The sequence below is a fragment of the Cajanus cajan genome, chromosome 10 (assembly GCF_000230855.2).
Source record: "Cajanus cajan strain Asha chromosome 10, NIPB_CcT2T_4, whole genome shotgun sequence".
Classification (NCBI taxonomy): Eukaryota; Viridiplantae; Streptophyta; class Magnoliopsida; order Fabales; family Fabaceae; genus Cajanus; species Cajanus cajan.
This window is the reverse complement of record NC_138526.1, coordinates 18,309,249-18,332,102: the sequence shown is the minus strand read 5'-3', so window position 1 is coordinate 18,332,102 and position 22,854 is coordinate 18,309,249. Positions and strand designations below refer to the sequence as shown.

Below are 22,854 nucleotides of genomic sequence, written 5' to 3'. Positions count from 1 at the left end.
TCATTTCTACCAGCCACAATCTGATAGACCATGGGCCAAGGGCCCAGTTACCAGAGCTATGGCTAGAAGAATACAGGAAGAGTTAGACCTTGTAAAGACTAGTGGACTTGCCAAGCCCAAGGTAGTCTTCATTTGGAATGCTCTATCATGAAGAGAAGCCTAGTTCTACTTGTATATATTGTATAGCTTCAAATAGTCTCTTGTATAGGTTATTTTGCCTTTGTATTTGTGAGGCACTTTACTTGCTTTTTCCTAGTGTTTGTATATTGTTTTTAAGGTAGGCTACTTGGAGAGTTTAGCTCCATTTAACCTCCCTAGTTGATACATTCATTTTGTATTTTTTTAGTAGGGAAAAAGGGGTGACAATTAGCAAAGCTAGGGTGTGTGTTTAGAAATTGGGCCTGAGTTGGGCCTAGGCAAAATTTTACAAATTGGACTCATTTTGCTCCTAATTTTTCATAGATTTGATTTAGCTAGGTCTCATCATCATATGATGAACCTAACTAAACCAAATCAAGATTTTTCAAATTAAATCAAGGAGAAAAATGACCCAAAGGCCGCCTAGCTCTTCTTCTCCTCCTTGGCCGAATTTTTGAACTAGCACCTCTAGGTTTTGAAGCTTTCCTTGCAAACTTCTAAACCTAGGGAGGTTAAGAAAACCTTACCATGGTTCTTAAGTGAACCATGGTCAAGGTTGGCTTCTTCTACAAGCTACCTAAACCGTGGGAGTTAAAGCTTACCCTACCATGGTTCCTAGTGAACCATGGTTAGGGATAGCTTCTCCTACAAGCTACCTTCCCCTATATATTTGATTTTCCTACTCTTGTACTCACTTTTGAACATATGAGAAATAAAATTCTGATTTCTCTCTCAAGATTCCCTTACCAAAACCGAAGAGAATTCTCTCTCAAGGTTTCTCACCAAAGTTTCTTCAAACTTTGCATTGGTTCCTCAAGCTTCTACAACAAGCTAGGAGTAACCGAACTTCCTTCCAAGGCTTCTCTTCCATTGAAGGTTTCTTCATGGAGATTTCAAGCTTCTTCCAAAGGATAACCTCAAGAACATTCGGTCCAAGCATGGAGAAGTTGAAGTTCACCAATCTTCTTCAACTTAGCTCCATCATTTTTGGTATCTAGAGCCTAGTGCTCTTGAGGTTTTGTTCTAATTTTTTCTTCATTGAATCCGTGTTGTTCCTTCCTTATTTTGTCTTGAAATTGAGTTTGCTGTGTGGATCTATGTTTTCTAAAATTTTTGATGGATCCTTATGTCACATGTGAAGTAATTGATTCATGATTTTTGCTTGTTCCTAATTCCTTGAATCAATTCGGTTTGTGCTTTAGGTTCATGTGCTTGTGCTTTTATTTTTGCTTGAGTCTCTCTATTCCTATAAGCATGAGTCTGTGATTGGACATTGACAATACTTAGTGTATGTTTTTGTTTTTGAATCATATGTTTTGTCTAGAGTCATGTGTAGTCTTTTGAATGTCATTGAATCCTAGACTAGCTTGTTTTAACCTAATTTTTGTTTTGGTTTTTGAGTCCGAAATTTTTGTGTATTTTCTTATTAAATCCGAACCTTCCTATATGTGCTTTTGCTTTACATGTTTGAGTTCTTAATTTGCTATTAGTTCTAGCAAATTTCCTAGAGTTAGGTTTCTATTATGTCATATTAAAAGTTTTGTCAAATTAAATTGTTAAACACTTTCCTATTAGGTTTTCCTTGAGTCTTGTGTTGTGGCTGAAACTTTGTGCAATTATTTTAGCCTTAAAACAGAACCAAAACAGAGGTGTGAGTGTCTTAAATGCATGAGAAAAACAAAGGAAAAAGTGCTTAAACATTTGACCTAAAATACTACAAAATTGTGAAGCACTAGAAAAGAAACATGCATGTGAACACCTTTGTTTTGTGTAGAAATTTTGCTGCAGTTTTTCTACATTAAATCCGAGACTTATAAGTGTTTAAAAGGCATTGAAAACTCCTGAACATAAAAAGAAAATTAAGTGAAAAATATTTTGCAAAAGAAAAAGAAAGAAAATAGCAAAAGAAAAAGCCAAAAGGAGTGAAAATTTGTGATGTATAGCTCTCGGTTTTGGTGTTGTTTTTGCATGTAAATCTTTGTGACCAGCCACATTATTGAGTCTTATTTTGTTTTCTAATCTTAGCTTTTGATTTGGTAATCCATTCTAGTGCCTTTCCTAGGATAATCTTTGTGTGCTAGCTTTCTAAACTTGCTTTAATTTTTGCTTGTCAATTTTGTGGAACTCTTTCTAGTCTTGTATCATTTCTCTTCTACCAATTGGTGTAGCTTTCCTAAATTGTTCTTTTTCAGTTTTTAGCACTAATATTCAGTCTTGAAGGTGGTTGAGTGCTTCTTAAAAGGTGTAGGAGGCCAAGGCAAAGGACATCCACTTGAAGGCTTTGGTGGTTGCTTAGGGAGTTTGTTCTCTCTTGGTGGCTAGGCTCTTGGAAACACCTAAAAGTGACTAATATCAAGGTTGCTTCTAAGAGGAGTGAAACACCTTGTGAGGCTGCAGTTGGTGGCTGAATTGGAGCAAGAAGGAGTGAAACTAATTGTGAAAATTTTTGTGAAAATTTAGAACTAAATTTAGTGACGGAAATTTTGGTTACTAAAACTAGTTTTTCCTTACAAAAATCCGTCTCTAAACTTGTTCTAAGTTAGTGGCTAATTTGTTTTCTTTGAATTTAAGTGCAGCCACTAAATTCATTTGAGAGTAAATTTACATTTCATTTGGAGTGTGAATTTACATTTCATTTGAAGAAAATTTGAATTTCAATTTTCTTGTAATTTTTGTTTTCTCAAATTTTTGTACAAGGCCTTTATTAAGGAGTGTCTTGGAGTGCCTTTGGTGTATCTCCATCTCTCCTTAAGAATTTTCATAGTAATTTCCGTGTAGTACTTGTGAGAGTGGTCCTTGAAGGTCTTTGGTGCCTTTCAAGCTCTCACTTAGGTTTAATTGCTTTCAACGCCTAGTTTATGTTTTCAAGTCATTTATGTTTTAAGCAATTTATGTTTTAAGTCATTTAAGTTTTCAAGCAATTTATGTTTTCATGCTCTTTATGTTTTCAAGCATCTTATAAATTGTACACATAGGCACTTGCTTGTTATTTTTCCTTTAAGAAAAGTTCTTTGTGAAAATTGTTTTGTGCAAGACAAAAGTACAAGGGGGTTTAGAGATTTTTACTTGAAGAGGCTTGGTTATTAAGTGGCTCTTTAGTAGCTCACCTCCCTCCAAAGTTCAATTTGTACTCTTAGACCTCCAAGTGCCAAGTCTAAAGCACTTCAAAAACTTTATTTTCATAAAAACTATTTTTGTGTGAAAAATCTCTTGAATTAAAATGTCTCAAAATTCCTCCAATAGTGAAAGTGATGGCTCTCCAAAAAGTCTTTCTTACATCACTAAAGAGCTCAAATCACTTAAACTATGGAAGAAGCAAGAGTCCATTCAAAGAGAGAAGGAAAGAATTGAAAGAGAAGGACAACTTGCTTATTTAGAGGAAGAATTGAGAATTTTAAGGCAAGAAGAAGAAAAATTAAAAGAAGATATGAAGAAACATAGGAAAAAGAGTAGGAGCTCACATTCCCAATACACATCCCCTAATGAAAGCATGAATCAAGGGGATCACTACCAACATACTCCTAGGAGAACTACTAAGCCAAGGGAAGTCAAAGTTGACCTCCCACAATTCTTTGGCAAAGATGATGTGGAGTCTTATTTAGATTGGGAAATGAAGGTTGAGCAACTCTTTGCTTACCATAGGGTAAGTGAAGAGAGGAAAGTACCTTTGGCTGCCCTTAGCTTCCAAGGGCATGCCATGTATTGGTGGACAGCCCTAGAGAGAGAGAGACGCCTCCACAATGATCCTCCAATTCAATATTGGAATGATCTTAAAAGTGCAACGAGCACTACAACATTTTTTATATTAGGCAACGAATTTTTAGGCAACGCCTAAAAAAATGTTCTCGAAATATGGAATAGGCAACAATTTTGTAAACTGTTGGCACTTTGTTTGACAACAATCATAAAACCGTTCCTAAAAGTACATATAGACAACACTTGATCAAAGCGTGCACTATTCTTTTTTCAATATTAACAAAACTGTTCTTGAAATATGAGACAAGCAACAAATTTCTAATCATGGTCACTTCTCTACCCAGCAGTTTAAAAACCGTTCTTAAAATTGATATTAGGCAACAATTTATAAATTATTGCTTATTTTATATCATGCAACGCAATAAAAAATGTTCCCAAAATATATTATTAACCATGTTTATTATTAAAATAGAAAGTTTATTTCTTTAAAGTTAATAGGCAACACTTATAAACGTTGCTTAAAGATTATACCCACCCTTTCATATTCGCAGGAAATATTAATTAAAAAAATGAAACTTCTCCCTATCTTTAATTCTGAAAATATTAATTTGCAGGAAACAAAAGACTTCTCATTTCCTAAAATCAAAAAACAGAATCCCTAAAATTTGCCCATTACGTTTAGCTGGCTATTCATCTTTCTCATCTCTGTGCGTTCCTCTCTTCATCGTTCTCATCAAGTTTAGCTAGTTGTTCTACGGTTGCTATTACTAGGCGCCTCAGCCCTCAGGTATGATATCTTTCTCTACTCTGTTCCTTTTATATGTTTCTCTTTATGTTATTTTTATCTCAGGTATCCAACCACCTATCAATGGCATTTTCGTTTTTGGCATTTTCATTTTTGGCATTTTCGTTTTTGGCATTTTCGTTTCCAGCAGTGTCACCAGATTGTTGCCTATTTACGTTCTTAACATCAAAGGTTGTCCGGGAATAAATCGGGAGAGTGAAGGACTGACACCAGATACTTTAGTGTTTTTCATATTGAATAATGAGTGAGTAAACTTTAGTAATAGGGGGAAGAACTGACTTCAAACCCTTGACAAAAATTTAAATTTCTAGAATGCCCCATTCCGTGGATTACTTTTTATGATTATAATATTTTTACAGCTTCTCTACGCCTACAGTTACGTAATTCAGGCACCTGCTTCTCTTGTCCCGAGGATGGACTAACTTTCATTTGCTATGATTTGAATTTGTTTAGATTGTGTAAGGCTTTTTTATATCATCATCAGTTTTGGGGGATTTTAACTAGCTGCCTGTGAATTTGTGTATTAGAGCCTTTTATGCTGATTTTAGCCATGTCTCATGCTAAGGTAAGCTTTTTTTATTTGATTAATAAAATTCATTTTGTTTATAAAAAACACTTTTGGTTGTAAAAAAAAAGAGTGAAATTCAAATGATTTTATCTCTCTTTTAGCAATACTCTTGCTACTTTTCTTTTGTAAATAATATATTTCTTTTTCATTTTATTAAATATACATTTGTAATACAGCTTGCATGATTAGAACATAAATAGGCTATTGGAGACTTAGAGTTGGTCATTTTAAGAGTGCGTTATTTTTACTAAAACATGAAGGATAGAATAGCACAAACATGATTGTTTTATATTTGATTTCAAAAAGGGATTTCATGATAATATACTGATAGTGTAAATCTAATCACGATAATCTTATTGATTTTTATATAATTATCTTAAAAATATTGAAACAACACAAAAATAAGGATGGCGTGCGTAACAAAATAATTATTGATTTTTGTTACTCACAAAAACATGGAACAACCTTTTGTCTTGTACCACAACTATACAAAAATGAATTACCCTTACCCACTGTCTTTACCTCCCCACATTGATAATCACATAAGATGGTTTCTTTACAGAGTTGTTCTCAACTTATTCTCCAAAAATATAAGTACCGGTGGCATACTGCATTAGAGATTTCTCAGGAATATGCTGTGAAATTGAAATATTTTACATGCTAATTACCAAAAATTGCTTTTATGTATTTATCATTTTAATTTATACAAAGAAGTCAACATGTACTCTACTGATTCCATGTTGTTCTTCCTTTATGCTAAGAGGACAGAGATTAAATGACTGACTGTAAGTTGTTACAGTAAAACCATGTCTTCTAAGAATGATTGAATGGAAGGTGTAGCCTACATACTTGTCACTTAGTATCAACTAAGGTGCAACCTGCATACTTGTCATTCAGGATCAACTATGATGATTATTGTGATACAAACAGAGTAATACACCGTTAGAATAAGTAAATGAATGAGTTTATAAATAAACATAAAATCTTTATTAGTATGAAACTTTTTGGATGATGAACAAAAATAAACTTGATGAGTTTATAATTTGTGGTTTTACTTTATAGATGGATCAAACTTTCTTGCTAACCACCCTGAGTTGGTGCTTTCTTGTTTGAGGTTGTGTTTTGTTGCCATATTTCACATTTTTCATTTATATACTTCCTTTGAATTTAAATATAAATAATAAAACATTAGACTTAAATAGAATTTAAATCCTTTTATCCTTATTATTACCTTAAAAGTGAATAGGAAAATAAGAAAGCAAATTCTGTTATTGGAACAATGGTAAAGTATTAGTGTTTTCTCTCTTAGGATGATACTTACTTCCATATCAATAAGAAATAAAAGAAAATTAAAAACCTTTTTATTCATATCAATTAAAAGGAATAATATTTATTTAATATGTGAATAAAAAAGCTTTGTTATTTGTCACAGGTGTTGCGGAGGAAATTAAAACATAACAATTGTTCATTAGGTCTAGTTCTTTGTCTTACTCATCCCGGTAAGTTTAAGTTATTTAATTATTTTAGAATTAATATATTTGATTTGGCTAAATTTTATAAAGTATTTTGTTGTATTTTTTTTACCATGGAATATAAAATGCATTTTAAAACATTATTTTTAGGCTTGATTGTGATGTTTATGTTATTCCTTTGAAATTTGTTTTTTATTTTGAATTTAATTTTAAAATTAATATAGCCTTTTTCTAAATCTTTCAGTAGCATAATATTAATTAAATTACTTAAAGAAAATTACTTAAGTAGCATAACATTATTTTATGTCATTATAATTATTATAATATGTGAACTTATCATTTGGATTAGATTAAAAGTGATGGATAAAAAGTGGACAAAACTACCAAGGTTTAGTAGAGACTATATCAATGGTGTTGAGTCATTCTTAGACTTTGCCTATAGTAAAGGAAGACCTCAAGGAGAAGAGATTCTATGCCCCTGTGCCAAGTGTGGAAATTGTTGTTGGGAAAAAAGAAATGTGGTTTATAATCATTTAATAGCTATCGGATTTGTGGAAGGCTACAATGTTTGGGTACACCATGGCCAACGAATATCAAGGCCAATGGAAATTGACAAAGACATAGAAGATGAAGAGGACTCACGTGATGACATTGATTGCTTATTGTATGACACTTTTAGAAATGTGGTAGAAGTAGAGGGAGTTAACAAAGGTCTTAATAAAGATGCTAGGAAATTCTACAATTTGATTGATGAGGCAAAACAAGAACTTTACCCAGGATGTAAAAATTTCTCTACGTTATCTTTCATAATTCGAATGTACTTGTTGAAATGTCTACATGGGTGGAGCAATGCATCATTCACCGCTCTCTTGGAGTTACTCAAAGAAGCTATTCCTGATCTAAATATTCCTGAATCTTTTAATAAAGCAAAGTCCATGATTAGAGACCTTGGCCTTGATTATAAAAAGATTCATGCATGTCGAAATGATTGCATGCTATATTGGGGAGACTATGAGAATGAAAATTCTTGTAGATTTTGTGAAGCTTCACGATGGAAAGACTTCCCCCAAGTTGACAGTAAGCTTGAGCAACGAAAAAATGAGCACAAAGTTCCAGCAAAAATTTTGAGACACTTTCCATTGATTCCGAGGCTTCAAAGGTTGTTTATGTGTTCAAAGACAGCCAACTCAATGAGGTGGCATGAAGAAGAGCGCTCGAAGGATGGGAAGCTCAGACATCCTGCTGATGGCCACGTGTGGAATGACTTTGATAAGCTTCATCCTGAGTTTTCTTCTGAGACTCGTAATGTAAGACTTGGCTTGGCTAGTGATGGATTTAATCCATTTAGGACTATGAGCTTATCGCATAGTACATGGCCTGTGATGATGGTGGTATACAATTTTCCACCATGGATGTGTATGAAATCTGAGTATATGATTTTGTCTTTACTGATTCCCGGACCACAGTCTCCAGGAAATAATATCGATGTGTATCTTCAACCGTTGATTAAGGAGTTGAAGGAGTTATGGGAATCAGGAGTAGAGACATATGATGCCTCACGGAATCAAACATTTCAAATGCATGCAGCTCTTTTATGGACAATTAGTGATTACCCTGGGTACGCTATGTTGTCTGGATGGAGCACAAAAGGAAAGTTGGCATGTGCATGTTGCAATTATAACACTTCTTTAATCTATTTGAAGCATAGTCGAAAGATGTGTTATATGGATCATCGTGTCTTTCTGCCTGTGGGTCATGTTTGGAGGGCTAATAAGAGTTCTTTTAATGGAAAACAAGAACATAGATCTGCACCAAGTTTGTTAAAAGGGGAGGAGATATTAGAAATAAAAAAATAGACTACATTTATAAAACCGTTCTTTAAAAATTAATAGTGTTGCCTTAAATAAAAAAAAAACCGTTGCCAATGATGATCATGAAAACCGTTCTTGGAAGTTTAGGTAACGGTTTTTTTGACATCGTGGGCACAGGCCAAAAAACCGTTGCATATTGAAATAGGCAACGGTTGATAAATCCACGCTTGAAAAACCGTTGCCAAACCGTTCCCTAAACTTTTAGGAACGGTTTTTTTGACTTTCAACAACGATTTTTTATTGTTGCCATAGATAACAAATGTTGTAGTGGAGGAGGAGGCACATTCCCACCTACTATGGGAGGGAGCTTATGAATAAGATCCAAAGGCTCCAACAAAGAGACATGTCTATAGAACAGTACAGGCAACAAATGGAGCTATTAATGATGAGGGCTTGTATTAGGGAAGAGGAAGCTACTACTGTAGCTAGATTTTTGAGTGGTCTTAATTTATAAATAAGAGACCAAGTGGAGCTACTACCCTACAGGGACCTAAATGACTTGGTCCAACTTTGTGTAAGGGTAGAACAACAAAGAATGAGGAAATCTTACAAAAATAGCTCCAACTCTTCATTTCTAAAGAAAGATTCCAAGAAGGAGGGAAAAACTTTTGAAAAGAAGAAAACTTTTGAACCCTCCAAAAATCTAGCCACAGAAAAAGATAAGGGAAAGGGAAAGGACACTACACACACTAGTTCTAGGACTAGTGATATTAAGTGCTTTAAATGTTTAGGGAGAGGCCACATTGCCTCCCAATGCCCCACAAAGAAGGTCATGATCATGAGGGGGCATGACATTTATAGTAGCCAAGATGAGGCTACTACTTCCTCTAGTAATAGTGAGGAAGAAGCAAGTGATCAAGAGAAAGGTGTAGAGTCTACTTTTCCTTATGAAGGGGAGCTCTTAATGATTAGGAGACTCCTCAACAACCAACCTAGTGATACTCTATCACAAAGAGAGAACATATTTCATACTAGATGCAAAGTTTCAAATAGTGCATGTTCTCTCATTGTTGATAGTGGCTCATGGTGCAATTGTTGTAGCACTAGGCTGGTTGAGAAATTGGGCTTAACTACTAGTCTCCATCCTAAACCTTATCAACTTCATTGGATTAATGAGGATGGTGACTTGGCAGTTGACCAAAAAGTAAAGGTCAAACTTTCTATTGGTAATTATGAAGATGAGGTGCTATGTGATGTAATACCAATGGAAGCTTGTCATATCTTATTAGGAAGGCCATGGCAATTTGATAAGAAAACCATGCACAATGGCCTTTCTAACGAGATTACCTTTACTCATAAGGAAAGAAAATTTGTGTTTCATCCTCTTTCTCCTCAATAGGTGGCTGAGGATCAAGCACAAATGAAACTAAAAAGAGATAGTGAGAAAAGGTTTAAAAAAAAAGAAGAAAAGAGTGAAAAAAAAAAAGTCTGTGAAATATAAGGATAGAGAGGAATCTAGGGAAAAAGGAGTTCCCTCCCTAGAGGTTGTTGCTCAAGAAAATAATTTTTTCAAAAAAAAAACCTCTTGATTCAACAACCCTCTTATATCCTTCTCTGTAAAGGAACTCTTTCTTGCACTGCCACATCTAGTGGATATGAGACTTTACCTAAGGGGGTAAAAACACTTTTAAAAGAATTTGAAGATCTATTTCCTCCCGAGGGTCCAATGGGCCTTCCTCCTTCTAGAGGAATAGAACATCAAATTGATTTGGTACCTGGGGCTAGCCTACCTAATAGGCCTGCCTATAGGACCAACCCCCAAGAAACTAAAGAAATAGAGTCTCAGGTCCAAGATTTGTTGGAGAAGGGCTGGGTTCGAAAGAGCTTAAGTCCTTGTGCTGTTCCAGTGTTGTTGGTTCCAAAGAAAGATGGCAAGTGGAGAATGTGTTGTGATAGTAGAGCCATCAACAACATCACTGTGAAATATAGACATCCCATCCCTAGGCTTGATGACATGTTAGATGAGCTTCATGGAGCCATCATATTTTCTAAAGTTGATCTTAAAAGTGGATACAATCAAATTAGAATCAAAGAAGGAGATGAATGGAAAACCGCTTTCAAGACCAAGTTTGGATTATATGAGTGGTTAGTGATGCCCTTTGGGCTCACCAATGCTCCTAGTACATTCATGCGTCTCATGAATCATGTCCTTAGGGATTGTATAGGTAGATTTGTTGTAGTTTATTTTGATGACATCCTCATATATAGTAGGAGCCTAAGTGATCACATAAGACACTTAAGGCAAGTTTTTGATATTCTTAGGAAAAATCAACTTTTTGGAAATTTAGAAAAATGTACTTTTTGTGTAGATAGTTTTGTTTTCCTAGGTTTTATAATTAGTAAAAAAGGGGTTCATGTGGACCCCGAGAAAATCAAGGCCATCCAAGAATGGCCCACTCCTAAAAGTGTTAGGGATATTAGGAGCTTCCATGGTTTGGCAAGCTTCTATAGGAGGTTTGTTCCTAATTTCTCCACACTAGCCTCCCCATTAAATGATCTAGTCAAGAAGAATGTGGAATTTATATGGGGAGAGAAACAAGAAAATGCCTTCATAACCTTGAAGCATAAGCTTACCCATGCACCACTTCTAGCTCTACCAGATTTTTCAAAAACTTTTGAGTTAGAATGTGATGCCTCTGGAGTTGGTATAGGGGCGGTTTTGTTACAGGGTGGGCACCCTATTGCATATTTCAGTGAAAAACTCAAGGGTGCCTCTCTTAACTACCCTACCTATGACAAAGAGCTCTATGCTTTGGTTAGGGCCCTTCAAACTTGGGAACATTACCTTATTCCCAAAGAATTTGTCATTCATAGTGACCATGAGTCACTTAAATATTTGAGGGGCCAAGGCAAGCTAAACAAAAGGCATGCTAAGTGGGTAGAGTTCTTAGAACAATTTCCATATGTGATTAAATACAAGAAAGGGAAAAATAATGTTGTGGCTGATGCCCTTTCTAGGAGACACACTTTGTTAGTCTCCCTTGGATCTCAAATCTTGGGATTTAATCACATTAAGGAATTGTATACTAATGATGTCGAATTCAAAGAAAATTATACCCAATGCTTAGCAAAACCTCAAGGAGGTTTCTATATTTCTGAGGGGTACTTGTATAAAGAGGGAAGAATTTGTATACCCCAAGGATCTATAAGAAAACTCCTTGTTCAAGAAAGTCATGAGGGTGGTCTCATGGGGCACTTTGGAGTTGAAAAGACTCTAAGTTTTCTAAAAGAAAAATTCTTTTGGCCCCATATGAGAAGAGATGTTGAGAGGTTTTGCTCTAGATGTATAGCTTGTTTACAAGCAAAGTCTAAAGTAATGCCTCATGGCATCTATACACCCTTGCCTGTTGCTAACTCTCCATGGGTTGATATCAGTATGGATTTTATTTTGGGCTTGCCCAAGACCCAGAGAGGCATGGATTCTATTTTTGTGGTAGTAGACAGATTTAGTAAAATGGCCCACTTTATACCTTGCCACAAAATAGATGATGCAAGCAACATAGCAAGACTCTTCTTTAAGGAAGTGGTTAGACTTCATGGTCTACCCAAAACTATTGTTTCAGATAGGGATACTAAGTTCCTTAGCCATTTCTGGAAAACTCTTTGGAGTAGGCTAGGAACTAAATTGCTTTTCTCTACTACTTGTCACCCACAAACTGATGGGAAAACAGAAGTAGTTAATAGATCCCTATCTACAATGTTAAGGGCAGTCCTTAAGGGTAATCATAAGTCTTGGGATGAGTACTTGCCCCACATTGAATTTGCTTATAACAGGGTAGTCCATAAGACTACCAAAATCTCACCTTTTGAGGTTGTATATGGTTTTAACCCTCTTACTCCTTTAGACCTAATACCCTTACCAGATTCTTCTCATTATTTTCACAAAGAAGGGGTATCTAGGGCTAAATTTGTTAAGAAATTGCATGAGAAGGTTAAAACTCAAATACAACAACAAAATGAGAGAACTGCTTTAGATAGAAGCAAGGGAAAGAAAGCCCTCATTTTTGAGGAAGGGGATTGGGTTTGGCTTCACTTGAGAAAGGAAAGGTTTCCTTCTCAAAGGAAGTCTAAACTCAATCCAAGAGGAGATGGTCCCTTCCAAGTCCTCCAAAGAATTAATGATAATGCTTACAGGTTAGATCTTCCCAGTGATTATGGAGTGAGTAACACTTTTAATGTAAGTGATCTTATTCCCTTTGTAGGTTATCATGAGGAAGATGAGCCTACAGATTTGAGGACAAATCCTTCTCAAGAAGGAGGGGATGATAAACCATGGGCCAAGGGCCCAGTTACCAGAGCTATGGCTAGAAGAATACAGGAAGAGTTAGACCTTGTAAAGACTAGTGGACTTGCCAAGCCCAAGGTAGTCTTCATTTGGAATGCTCTATCATGAAGAGAAGCCTAGTTCTACTTGTATATATTGTATAGCTTCAAATAGTCTCTTGTATAGGTTATTTTGCCTTTGTATTTGTGAGGCACTTTACTTGCTTTTTCCTAGTGTTTGTATATTGTTTTTAAGGTAGGCTACTTGGAGAGTTTAGCTCCATTTAACCTCCCTAGTTGATACATTCATTTTGTATTTTTTTAGTAGGGAAAAAGGGGTGACAATTAGCAAAGCTAGGGTGTGTGTTTAGAAATTGGGCCTGAGTTGGGCCTAGGCAAAATTTTACATATTGGACTTATTTTGCTCCTAATTTTTCATAGATTTGATTTAGCTAGGTCTCATCATCATATGATGAACCTAACTAAACCAAATCAAAATTTTTCAAATTAAATCAAGGAGCAAAATGACCCAAAGGCCGCCTAGCTCTCGTTCTCCTCCTTGGCCGAATTTTTGAACTAGCACCTCTAGGTTTTGAAGCTTGCCTTACAAGCTTCTAAACCTAGGGAGGTTAAGACAACCTTACCATGGTTCTTAAGTGAACCATGGTCAAGGTTGGCTTCTCCTACAAGCTACCTAAACCGTGGGAGTTAAAGCTTACCCTACCATGGTTCCTAGTGAACCATGGTTAGGGATAACTTCTCCTACAAGCTACCTTCCCCTATATATTTGATTTTCCTACTCTTGTACTCACTTTTGAACATATGAGAAATAAAATTCTGATTTCTCTCTCAAGAGTCCCTTACCAAAACCGAAGAGAATTCTCTCTCAAGGTTTCTCACCAAAGTTTCTTCAAACTTTGCTTTGGTTCCTCAAGCTTCTACAACAAGCTAGGAGTAACCGAACTTCCTTCCAAGGCTTCTCCTCCATTGAAGGTTTCTTCATGGAGATTTCAAGCTTCTTCCAAAGGATAACCTCAAGAACATTCGGTCCAAGCATGGAGAAGTTGAAGTTCACCAATCTTCTTCAACTTAGCTCCATCACAATCTAAGAAAATAGTACAATTAATAGACATAATGAATCATCACATTAGCATACTAATAAGTTCCACAATCAATTCAGTCCATCATTCATCTATCAAACAAGCATAGTAAACTCATAACTCACGGCCGATTGGATCGACCTGCTCTGATACCACTGAATATGACACCCTCTACCCCAACATTAATACACAATAAATGTAAACAATAATTTTTTTTTCTTTTTCTTTTTCAGTAAATAAAATCTTTCATAGTTGACAACATCTTTCATGGATAAAATAATTGTCTTAAATATCATAAGGTAGAAGATTCACATTCGTAACTCATAAATCATAAAAAGTCAACATATAAGTATCAAAACTCAAGAAATCGTATAAAGGAAAATATAGATTAATTCCAGCAAAGGTGGCAGTGCCTCCTAGTTAGGAATTAATTTATAACTTCCAAATCATGTAATAAAAATATAACAAAGATACACACATTGGCCTTTCATCAAGAACGTTCAAAATTACAATTCTTAACATACACTTTCCTTGGATTATAAACTTTATCTACGTTATCCCTTCGCTAGAAATTACAAAAGAAAAGAAACTAAAGTTATTAAAATAATAACATCTTAAACTAAGCTAGCTATGCCCCGATGTCACATCCTATCAAAGCATGCCCAAGTGAAGCCTTAAGCCTCATCAACAACATCCTCATGATGATGATCACCTGCAACATAATTTAAACATATACAAGAGCAACAAGAGAGTGAGAAATATTTCACTCTAATTCAGATGTAGAAATAAATGTTAGGCAACACACACACAGTCATAACAAATACCACACAAATTACACATAACTAATCATAACTCTCAAGTTATAAATATATTAGAATACATATACATTCAATTATCATGCAATAATTCCATGGACTCGACTCATAAATGCATGCATGTGGCGCCATACCGAAGTTTACATTTCTTATCACTGGTATGCTTGTAGACACCCAATTTCGTCCGGGGGGCATACAAACGAAGAAATGGACATCTATTATCAAGGAAAGGAGCTCCCAATCATCGAAATATCAAGACATGACATCAGGAGGCTAAAAGCCCAAAAAAAGCTAGTTTTAGTAGCCCGGAACGGGCTGTTCCAAAACTGGAACGGGCCGTTCCAATTTACAAAAAGTGCCTAAATCCCTAAACTGGAACGGGCCGTTCCAGGCTCTTTAAAGAAGGCTAAAACACACGTTTGGAACGGGCCATTCCCAGATTGGAACGGGCCATTCCAAATAACAAAAAAAGGCTTGAATTTTTCATTTGAAACGGGCCGTTCCAGAATGACCTTTATGTGTTAAACGCGCCTCCGGAACGGGCCGTTCCGATTTCAGAACGGCCCGTTCCAATACACTAAATTAACACATAACGGCCAGATCTAGAACAGGCCGTTCCGATTTCGGAACGGGCCGTTCTGGACCCTGTCTGAAGCCTATAAATAGGAATCTCGGCCACATTTCTGAGGACCTCCAAAAATTTCGTCCAAAGCTCCATAGAGCTCGAAATTTCTCCTTTTTTTCTCTCTCTCTCCTATTGTACTTCTTGAGTTTTGTGAGGCTTATTGTAGTGTGAAAGGTTGCCACAAAGCACCTAAAACCTCCATAGTTGAAGATCCAATAAAGCTTGTTACGAGGTATTACTCATCAATCTCTTGTTTTATCTTTCTCTTCTTTTATTTTACATTGTTATAATAAAAATAATCATGTAGATATTTTAGAGTCAATTGTTTAATTTAAATTTCAAGCATGTAAATAGTCATCAATAAAAGGGGATTTAATATTTATATTATTATTATTTATAATGTTAACTTCGTCATAGGGTACCGATTAAGGGCGTTGTAGGGGTGCTTAATACCTTCCCTACACGTAACCGACCCCCGAACCCAATTCTGGTTATCAAGGCCATTATTTGACTTTTAAAAACCTTTTCTTTTTCCAATGTTTTGAGTAAAATATTGGTGGCGACTCCATGAACCTATTTTCAAAACCATTAATTAAGGATTAGTCTGGTGTCCGGGCATTCCTTAATTGATGAGACTTTTAAAAGGATGTCTAAACCATTAGTCGTAAGATCGGAAATTTTTGGGTTGCGACAGATGGCGACTCCACTGGGGACGTTTAAAGAGGGTCAGGCCCATTTAATTGACGAAGTTAATAAAATAAAAATAATAATTTAAATATTTTTCCCCTTTATTTTATTTGTTTTATTTGTTTGGCTTTAATATCTGTTTGTTTGCTTATTTAAATTGCGCACTTGTTTGAAATAAAATTGTACACAAACCTTTGCACACAATAGTTCCCCCTACACCCGGGGGCATGAGGGTATTAAACATAGGGAGTGGTTGACGTACGACCGGCCCAAGTTTGGCCTTAGAGCCTGCGAGCCTTGTCGGAAATCACACTCAAGGTGATAACCGGTTACTCTAGCCCGAAATACTGCGACAGACCTTAGAGTTTGCCAGTGACGGCGACAGAGATACTGGGTCTCTATAATGGGGGCACCTTGGGAGCCTTAAACACCAGTGAGATTAGAACCGTCTCATACAACGCACTTTTCTTGACAGGGACCACAGACCAAGGATTTGATCATGATTGTTTGTGGGTGTACGTGGATTGAGCATATGTGTGTGCATTTGTTTGTATTATTTTATTCTAATAAGGTGGATTGGAATTTTATAATAAGCAAACAATAAAGATAATAATAATAAAAATAATAATAATAAAATTTTATACCCCTTTGTACATTCTTAGGTCAGCATTCCATTAACATCATATAGGTAGTTTCCTTTTTGTAAAAAAAAAATTAATAAAAGAAATCTCGTCTTTACCATGCATCATTCCCCTTTAGATAATAGAAACATGATAAAGATTAGGCAAAAAAAATGACATGCATTCTAGATTAGCTCATTAATTTCATTCATTTTATTTTATTAGCTAAGGAGGATTAGGTTACCGTATGTGTAGAAAGTTAAGAAAAGAAAAGTGAATGCTCTAATATACGACAGTATCTGCGTTATAAAGAAAAAGCCCAAATCAATTTTTTTTAAAAATATACTATGGTTGGGCCCTTGCTTCGGTATGTTTGTTGAAGTAAGTCTTCTTAGAATCTAATATAGATTCTCACTTAATACTGTTGAAATCTATTTGAGCATTCACAAATAAACAAATCAATGAGACTGATATTTATTATTCTCAACTTTCTCTACATTCTGCATTACATTCATTTAGAACATATCCCTCCTTGTAAAAGAATAAATAAGAATAAAAAGGGAAATTAACCTATGTGCGTTAATCGGAAGTAATGGAAACAAGCCATGCATAAAGAGTTGAGGGTAAGGAACTCCACAATCATTAAGACGCCAACTCTTACCCTAAGAGGATAAAGTCATGTCGCGCAACCGTGAAATCCAAAGGGAATGGATGGATCCACACTCTTAACGAGTTGCAAGCTAATAAAGAGAACCTAAGGATGACGAATCTCTCAAACACTAAGGCAAAACGATTAGATCTTTCTCAAAAGGTGATTTCAACAAGAGAGAAGCATTGCTTGTCAAGAAGCTGCTAGAATGAAAACCCGCAAAGGGCGTTCTAGGCAAAAAAAAAATGTCTGTTCGAGCTGAAAATCGAGAGACAAGTTGAATGTTCCTCTTCAGATTTCATAGAAAGCTCTATCATCGCTTCTCCCCATTCCTACATCTCAGGAAAGATACGGGTTGAGAAAACCTTCATGAGAGAAGTGTCGCCACCGGCCCGGAACGGGCTTTCGGCATTCGCGAGGGATGGTTGGACTCTTTTATTTGTTTAAAAATATGGATTGCTAGAATGACTTATTCTCGAACTGAGACCTTGTCAAACGAGCAATTTTATTAAAAGGCTCACCAATCCATGTTTTTCCCAAGCGGGACCCTCCATGGATTAGCGGTTTTCATAAAAAAGAAGGGTTCATGGAGTCGCCACCAATGTTTTACTCAAAACATTAGAAAAAGAAGTTTAAGGCAATCGATTCAAAAATCGACTTCGGCCATGACAACCAGAGTCGGGTAAGGGAGTCGGTTACGCGTGGGGAAGGTGTTAGCACCCCACAGCGCCCCTTTCGGGTTCCCTATGACAGATTATTTCTAAAAAATAATAGTGCGAAATTACTAAATTACCCCTATTTATTCTAAACAATTATAACTTAACTATCTACATGATGACAGTTAAATATACACACAGAAAGCAATAAAAGGAAGGACTTAAGAAGAAACCTTTGAAGCGTGCTTTTATATTCAAGTAAAACTGGGAAGCTTTTTGGCGTTCCCTCGCTCTACAAGCCTGCTCGCTCTCTCCTATAAAATTTTGACTATGGAAATCCGGAGGATTTCCCTTCGACTAGGTTCGAATCTCCAAGCTAAGTGCTCGGAATTCCAGAACTTCGTCGGATCGACTCCCAGAGAGATTTCTAGGGCAGAACACTGCTCAAAAACCCCAGAATACTCAAGGAGGGAGTCAAAACCGTGTGTAGAAGTGTGGTAGGACGTCCAAATGGCCTCCTATATATAGGAATGGGGTTCAGTACGGCCCCTGGGTTCAATACGGTCCGTATTGCAATTTTGCACTTCAGTACGGCCCGTATTGAATTCAGTACGGCCGTATTGAGGCGCCGACACTTGCCGACACTTCAATGCGGCCGTATTGATTCAATACGGCCCGTATTGTAGTGCAAAACATGCAATACGGCCGTACTGAATGCAATACGGGCCGTATTGGTTGCAGTACAGGCCGTATTGGTTCAGTACGGGCCGTATTGGTTCAGTACGGGCCGTATTGTAGTACAAAATGTGCAGTACGGCCGTACTGAACTCCAAGGAGGCCGTATTGAGCTCTAAACCTCCCACTTTCTTATTTTTTGCTACTCTAAGACCTCTAAACCTACAGATAGTCATCCTATGGTCTTCTGGGAGTCCTTCTGGCTGACTTTCCTTTGATCTTTGAGAGTCTTCGAGTCTTATTTCCGTCCCGGACAATTTTAGGGGTCTACAGCTGCCCCCCCTTTACTTAGTCGGACGGCCTTCTGGTATACCGGCTGACAAGTAAAGGAGTTGACCCAATTGTCCGGGTGATGTGCCAACCTTCTGACTTGTAATGTCTTCCGGTGGAAAATTGTTGAGTAGCCTCTCCAGGTGAGTGCATACCTCGGCGCTTCTGACATCCTCGGTAGCTGAGTTTACCCTCTCCAGGGTCAACTTCACTCGACGCCCGAGCCGGAAGTTGAACACTGACGTGCCTCTGGCGACGCTGGTGATTGAGTACCGTCTCTCCAGACCTAGCCTCACTCGACGCCCGAGCCGGAAGCTAGACACCAATGTGTTAACATCACACTGATGATTAAGTATTGCCTCTCCAGGCCCAACCTCACTCGCCGCCCGAGCCGGAAGTTGGACACCAACGCACCTCTGATGACGCTGATGGTTGAGTACCGTCTCTCCAGACCTTGAGTATTGTCTCTCCAGACCTAGCTTCACTAGACGCCCTAGCCGGAAGCTGCGAGTACGGTCTCTCCAGATACAACTTCACTCGACGCCCGAGCCGGAAGTTGCATACCTCCATGTTTTCTGAACACTTCGGTACTTGAGTTTGCCCTCTCCAGGGTTAGCTTCACTAGACGCCCTAGCCGGAAGCTGCGAGTACGGTCTCTCCAGATACAACTTCACTCGACGCCCGAGCCGGAAGTTGCATACCTCCATGTTTTCTGAACACTTCGGTACTTGAGTTTGCCCTCTCCAGGGTTAGCTTCACTAGACGCCCTAGCCGGAAGCTGCGAGTACGGTCTCTCCAGATACAACTTCACTCGACGCCCGAGCCGGAAGTTGCATACCTCCATGTTTTCTGAACACTTCGGTACTTGAGTTTGCCCTCTCCAGGGTTAGCTTCACTAGACGCCCTAGCCGGAAGCTGCGAGTACGGTCTCTCCAGATACAACTTCACTCGACGCCCGAGCCGGAAGTTGCATACCTCCATGTTTTCTGAACACTTCGGTACTTGAGTTTGCCCTCTCCAGGGTTTGCGTCCGTGTCTTCTGATCACTTCGGCAATGCGAGTTTTACCCTCTCCAGGGATCTGTGATGGTTTTGTCTCCACAGTCCACGATGCTGCTTCGACGATTTGTTTTTGATTTTTTGTGCCACTGAGGGCTGGATAACGCAGGGATCCGTCTAGGGGATGTGCAGTCATTCATAGGTTCTTGTGCCCCAACTTGCTTTGCTTAGTTGGTACCCATGGGGAATTTCTGACTCCTTGGGGTATAGACACAGATGCTCTTTCTCTCTGAGTTTGAGCGATGCCTTATGTTTGGCTGACGTCCTTTGACGTTGGTGGAGTATCCCGGTTTATCCTTATTCGGGTGACTCTTTTTTAATTTTTGGATTTTGTTGCCTCTGTGTAGGCTGTTATCCGCTAGGGGATTTTGTCATTGGTTTCTTGACTGGCCTCTTCTGTTAGGCAGATAAACTCGATGTTCAGTGCTTGGCTGGATGCCGCATTCCGCTTGGGGAATGGTTATTGATCTTTTTGATTTTTTTCTCTTTTTGAAGGGGTGCCTCTTGAGTAGGCGACTGGGGATTTAGAGTTCAGTGTTCGGCTGAGTGCCAAATTCCGCTTGGGGAATGGTTATTGATGATTTTTTTTTTTTTTTTTTTTTTTTTTTTTTTTTTTTTTTGCAGGGATGCCTCTGAGTAGGCGATTTGGGAATGAGGGATCTTATGTATCCCAGAGTATTATTTAGGAAGCCTCTGCAGGCTTAGCCTCACTCAACACTTGAGTTGGAGAGCTATCTTCACTGAGGAAGTTTAAGTCCTTTGACTTGGATATTCTGCTTGGGAGATCGTACTTCCATTGGGAATTTAGTCGATCTTGCTTTGATAGCTCTCGCTGGGGATTTTGGATCCAAGAGCATGAGTTGAGGTTTTTCTGGGGAGTATTATTTCTGCGAGCCTCTCCAGGCTCATTTACTCTGTACAGTTGGGGGAGTATTATTTCTGCAAGCCTCTCCAGGCTTTAGTTATTCTGAGAGAGTATTATTTCGGCGAGCCTCTCCAGGCTCAATTATTCTGAGAGAGTATTATTTCGGCGAGCCTCTCCAGGCTCAATTATTCTGTACGAGGCGATTGATTTTTCTAAATCTTTTGCCTTTTTGTCGTTTTTGGCTTTTTCTGTATTTTTGCCTTTTTTGTCATTTTTTGGCTTTTTCTGTATTTTTGCCTTTTTTGTCATTTTTTGGTTTTTTCTGTATTTTTGCCTTTTCTGTTGTTTTTCGGCTTTTTCTGTACAGAAATGTCTCAGTTATTATGAGAGAGTATTATTTCGGCGAGCCTCTCCAGGCTCAATTATTTTGAGGGAGTATTATTTTGACAAGCCTCTCCAGGCTCAATTATTCTGAGAGTATTCTTTCGGCAAGCCTCTCCAGGCTCAATTATTTTGAGAGAGTATTATTTCGGCGAGCCTCTCCAGGCTCAATTATTCTGTATGACGCTGTTGATTTTCTGAATCTTTGCATTTTGTTTGCCGCTGTCATACACAAGCAATTTTTTCTATTTTTTGTATTTTATGCGGTTGCCTCATGACGAGGTCTTTGAAAATTTCTTTATGGCCAATACGGCCGTATCCATTTCAGTATGCCCGTATTGAATTGAAAATTTGTTCATAACCCCAATTTTAGTACGGGTGTACTGAACATGGTACGGGCGCATTGTTTTTTCTGAAATTTATATTTTTTATATTTTTTTGTTTTTTTCAATAAACAGAGAATAAGTGATCTTCCAGTACACCTATCATCTGTATGCATGTATGCAGTATGATGCACCTAATTCTATTTGATTCTTTTTCAAAAGAATTAACCGATGCGTTTTTGGATTTTGCCATTCCTCCAGACGAGCTGTGCTCTTCCGGTTTCTGTTACCGAGGAATGATGCGTATTTGATTTTGGTGTCATCAACCAAATGATCCTTCCCTTTCTTTAGAAGATGTGTCAACCCTCCTATTGACCACTATATCTCCATGTTTCCACTAGATCATTCAAAAATCGTTGGGACAAGAGAGAAAAGAAGGAAAGGGCATATTTTTTCAAAAGTTTGTGTTTTAGAGGGGATTATTTTATTTTTTGAAAAATGGATTTTGTAAGAATGGCTTGGCCAATGGTAGGCTTAAGTGTTTAGGTTTGTTCGATTAAACACTTATGAGGTTAAGCACATCTTTGTTATTAATGATTGTGCTTTGACAACTTAGATAGCTTCCCTTGAACCTTTCTTTTTGAATTCGGTTCATGGTACCATCATGGATTTCTTTTGTTTTTTGATTGTCCTTATTTTTGCCTAAAACACCCTTTTGTGGCGTTTTAGCGGACCTTTGTTTTTGTTTATTTTTGTAACCCTAACTTTTGCCTAGGTCACCCTTTCGTGGGATTCCTAGCGGGTCTTTTGCTCTTATTTTTGCGCAGTCCCCTTTTTGGGTTTTCTGCCGAGCTTATTATCTTTAGGATTTCGTTATCCATGATGGCACTTATTGAGGCCAAGAAAAGGTGCTCCAAGTTGTCACACACACCTCCACATAAAAATGATGTGGGTTTATTATCATTAAGATGATTTTAACCTCATTCATGTTTATTCAAACAGGGTTAAAACAATGTGGTCTAGAAATTTATTGTAAGCAAGAAAAGAAGCAATAAGAAATGATGAAGAATGATTTTATTATAATCATAGAGGAAACATGTGCCCTATTGAGGTTCGGGGGTCGGGCTGTCCCCGAGGAGTAACCTCTAATAGTCATCAGGTCTATACATCCCTATCGGAAGGAGAAGAGCACTTGATGACGACGACCGGCCTTGATGCTTGTGAACCGGCCTTCCTAAAGATCTGGCTTAAAGAACG

At 37.5% G+C, this 22,854-nt stretch overlaps 1 protein-coding gene across 4 annotated transcripts in view; it reads left to right on the top strand.

Annotated features, from left to right (window-relative positions):
* The first annotated feature begins 3,169 nt into the window (after positions 1-3,169).
* LOC145952263 (uncharacterized) overlaps positions 3,170-22,854 on the top strand; it is a 29,113-nt gene continuing 9,428 nt past the window's right edge. Inside the window, exons 1-3 of one of the 4 annotated variants that reach the window (XM_083064547.1) lie at positions 3,170-4,621; positions 6,640-6,706; positions 7,029-10,221. In XM_083064547.1, the coding sequence (XP_082920673.1) occupies positions 7,039-8,535 (1,497 nt within the window). In that variant the 5' untranslated portion in view covers positions 3,170-4,621; positions 6,640-6,706; positions 7,029-7,038 and the 3' untranslated portion in view covers positions 8,536-10,221. Of the gene's footprint in view, positions 4,622-6,639; positions 6,707-7,028; positions 10,222-12,752; positions 14,222-14,898; positions 15,963-22,854 lie in introns of those variants that run through there. The other 3 variants (XR_014429943.1, XR_014429941.1, XR_014429942.1) reach the window with 3 other exon arrangements.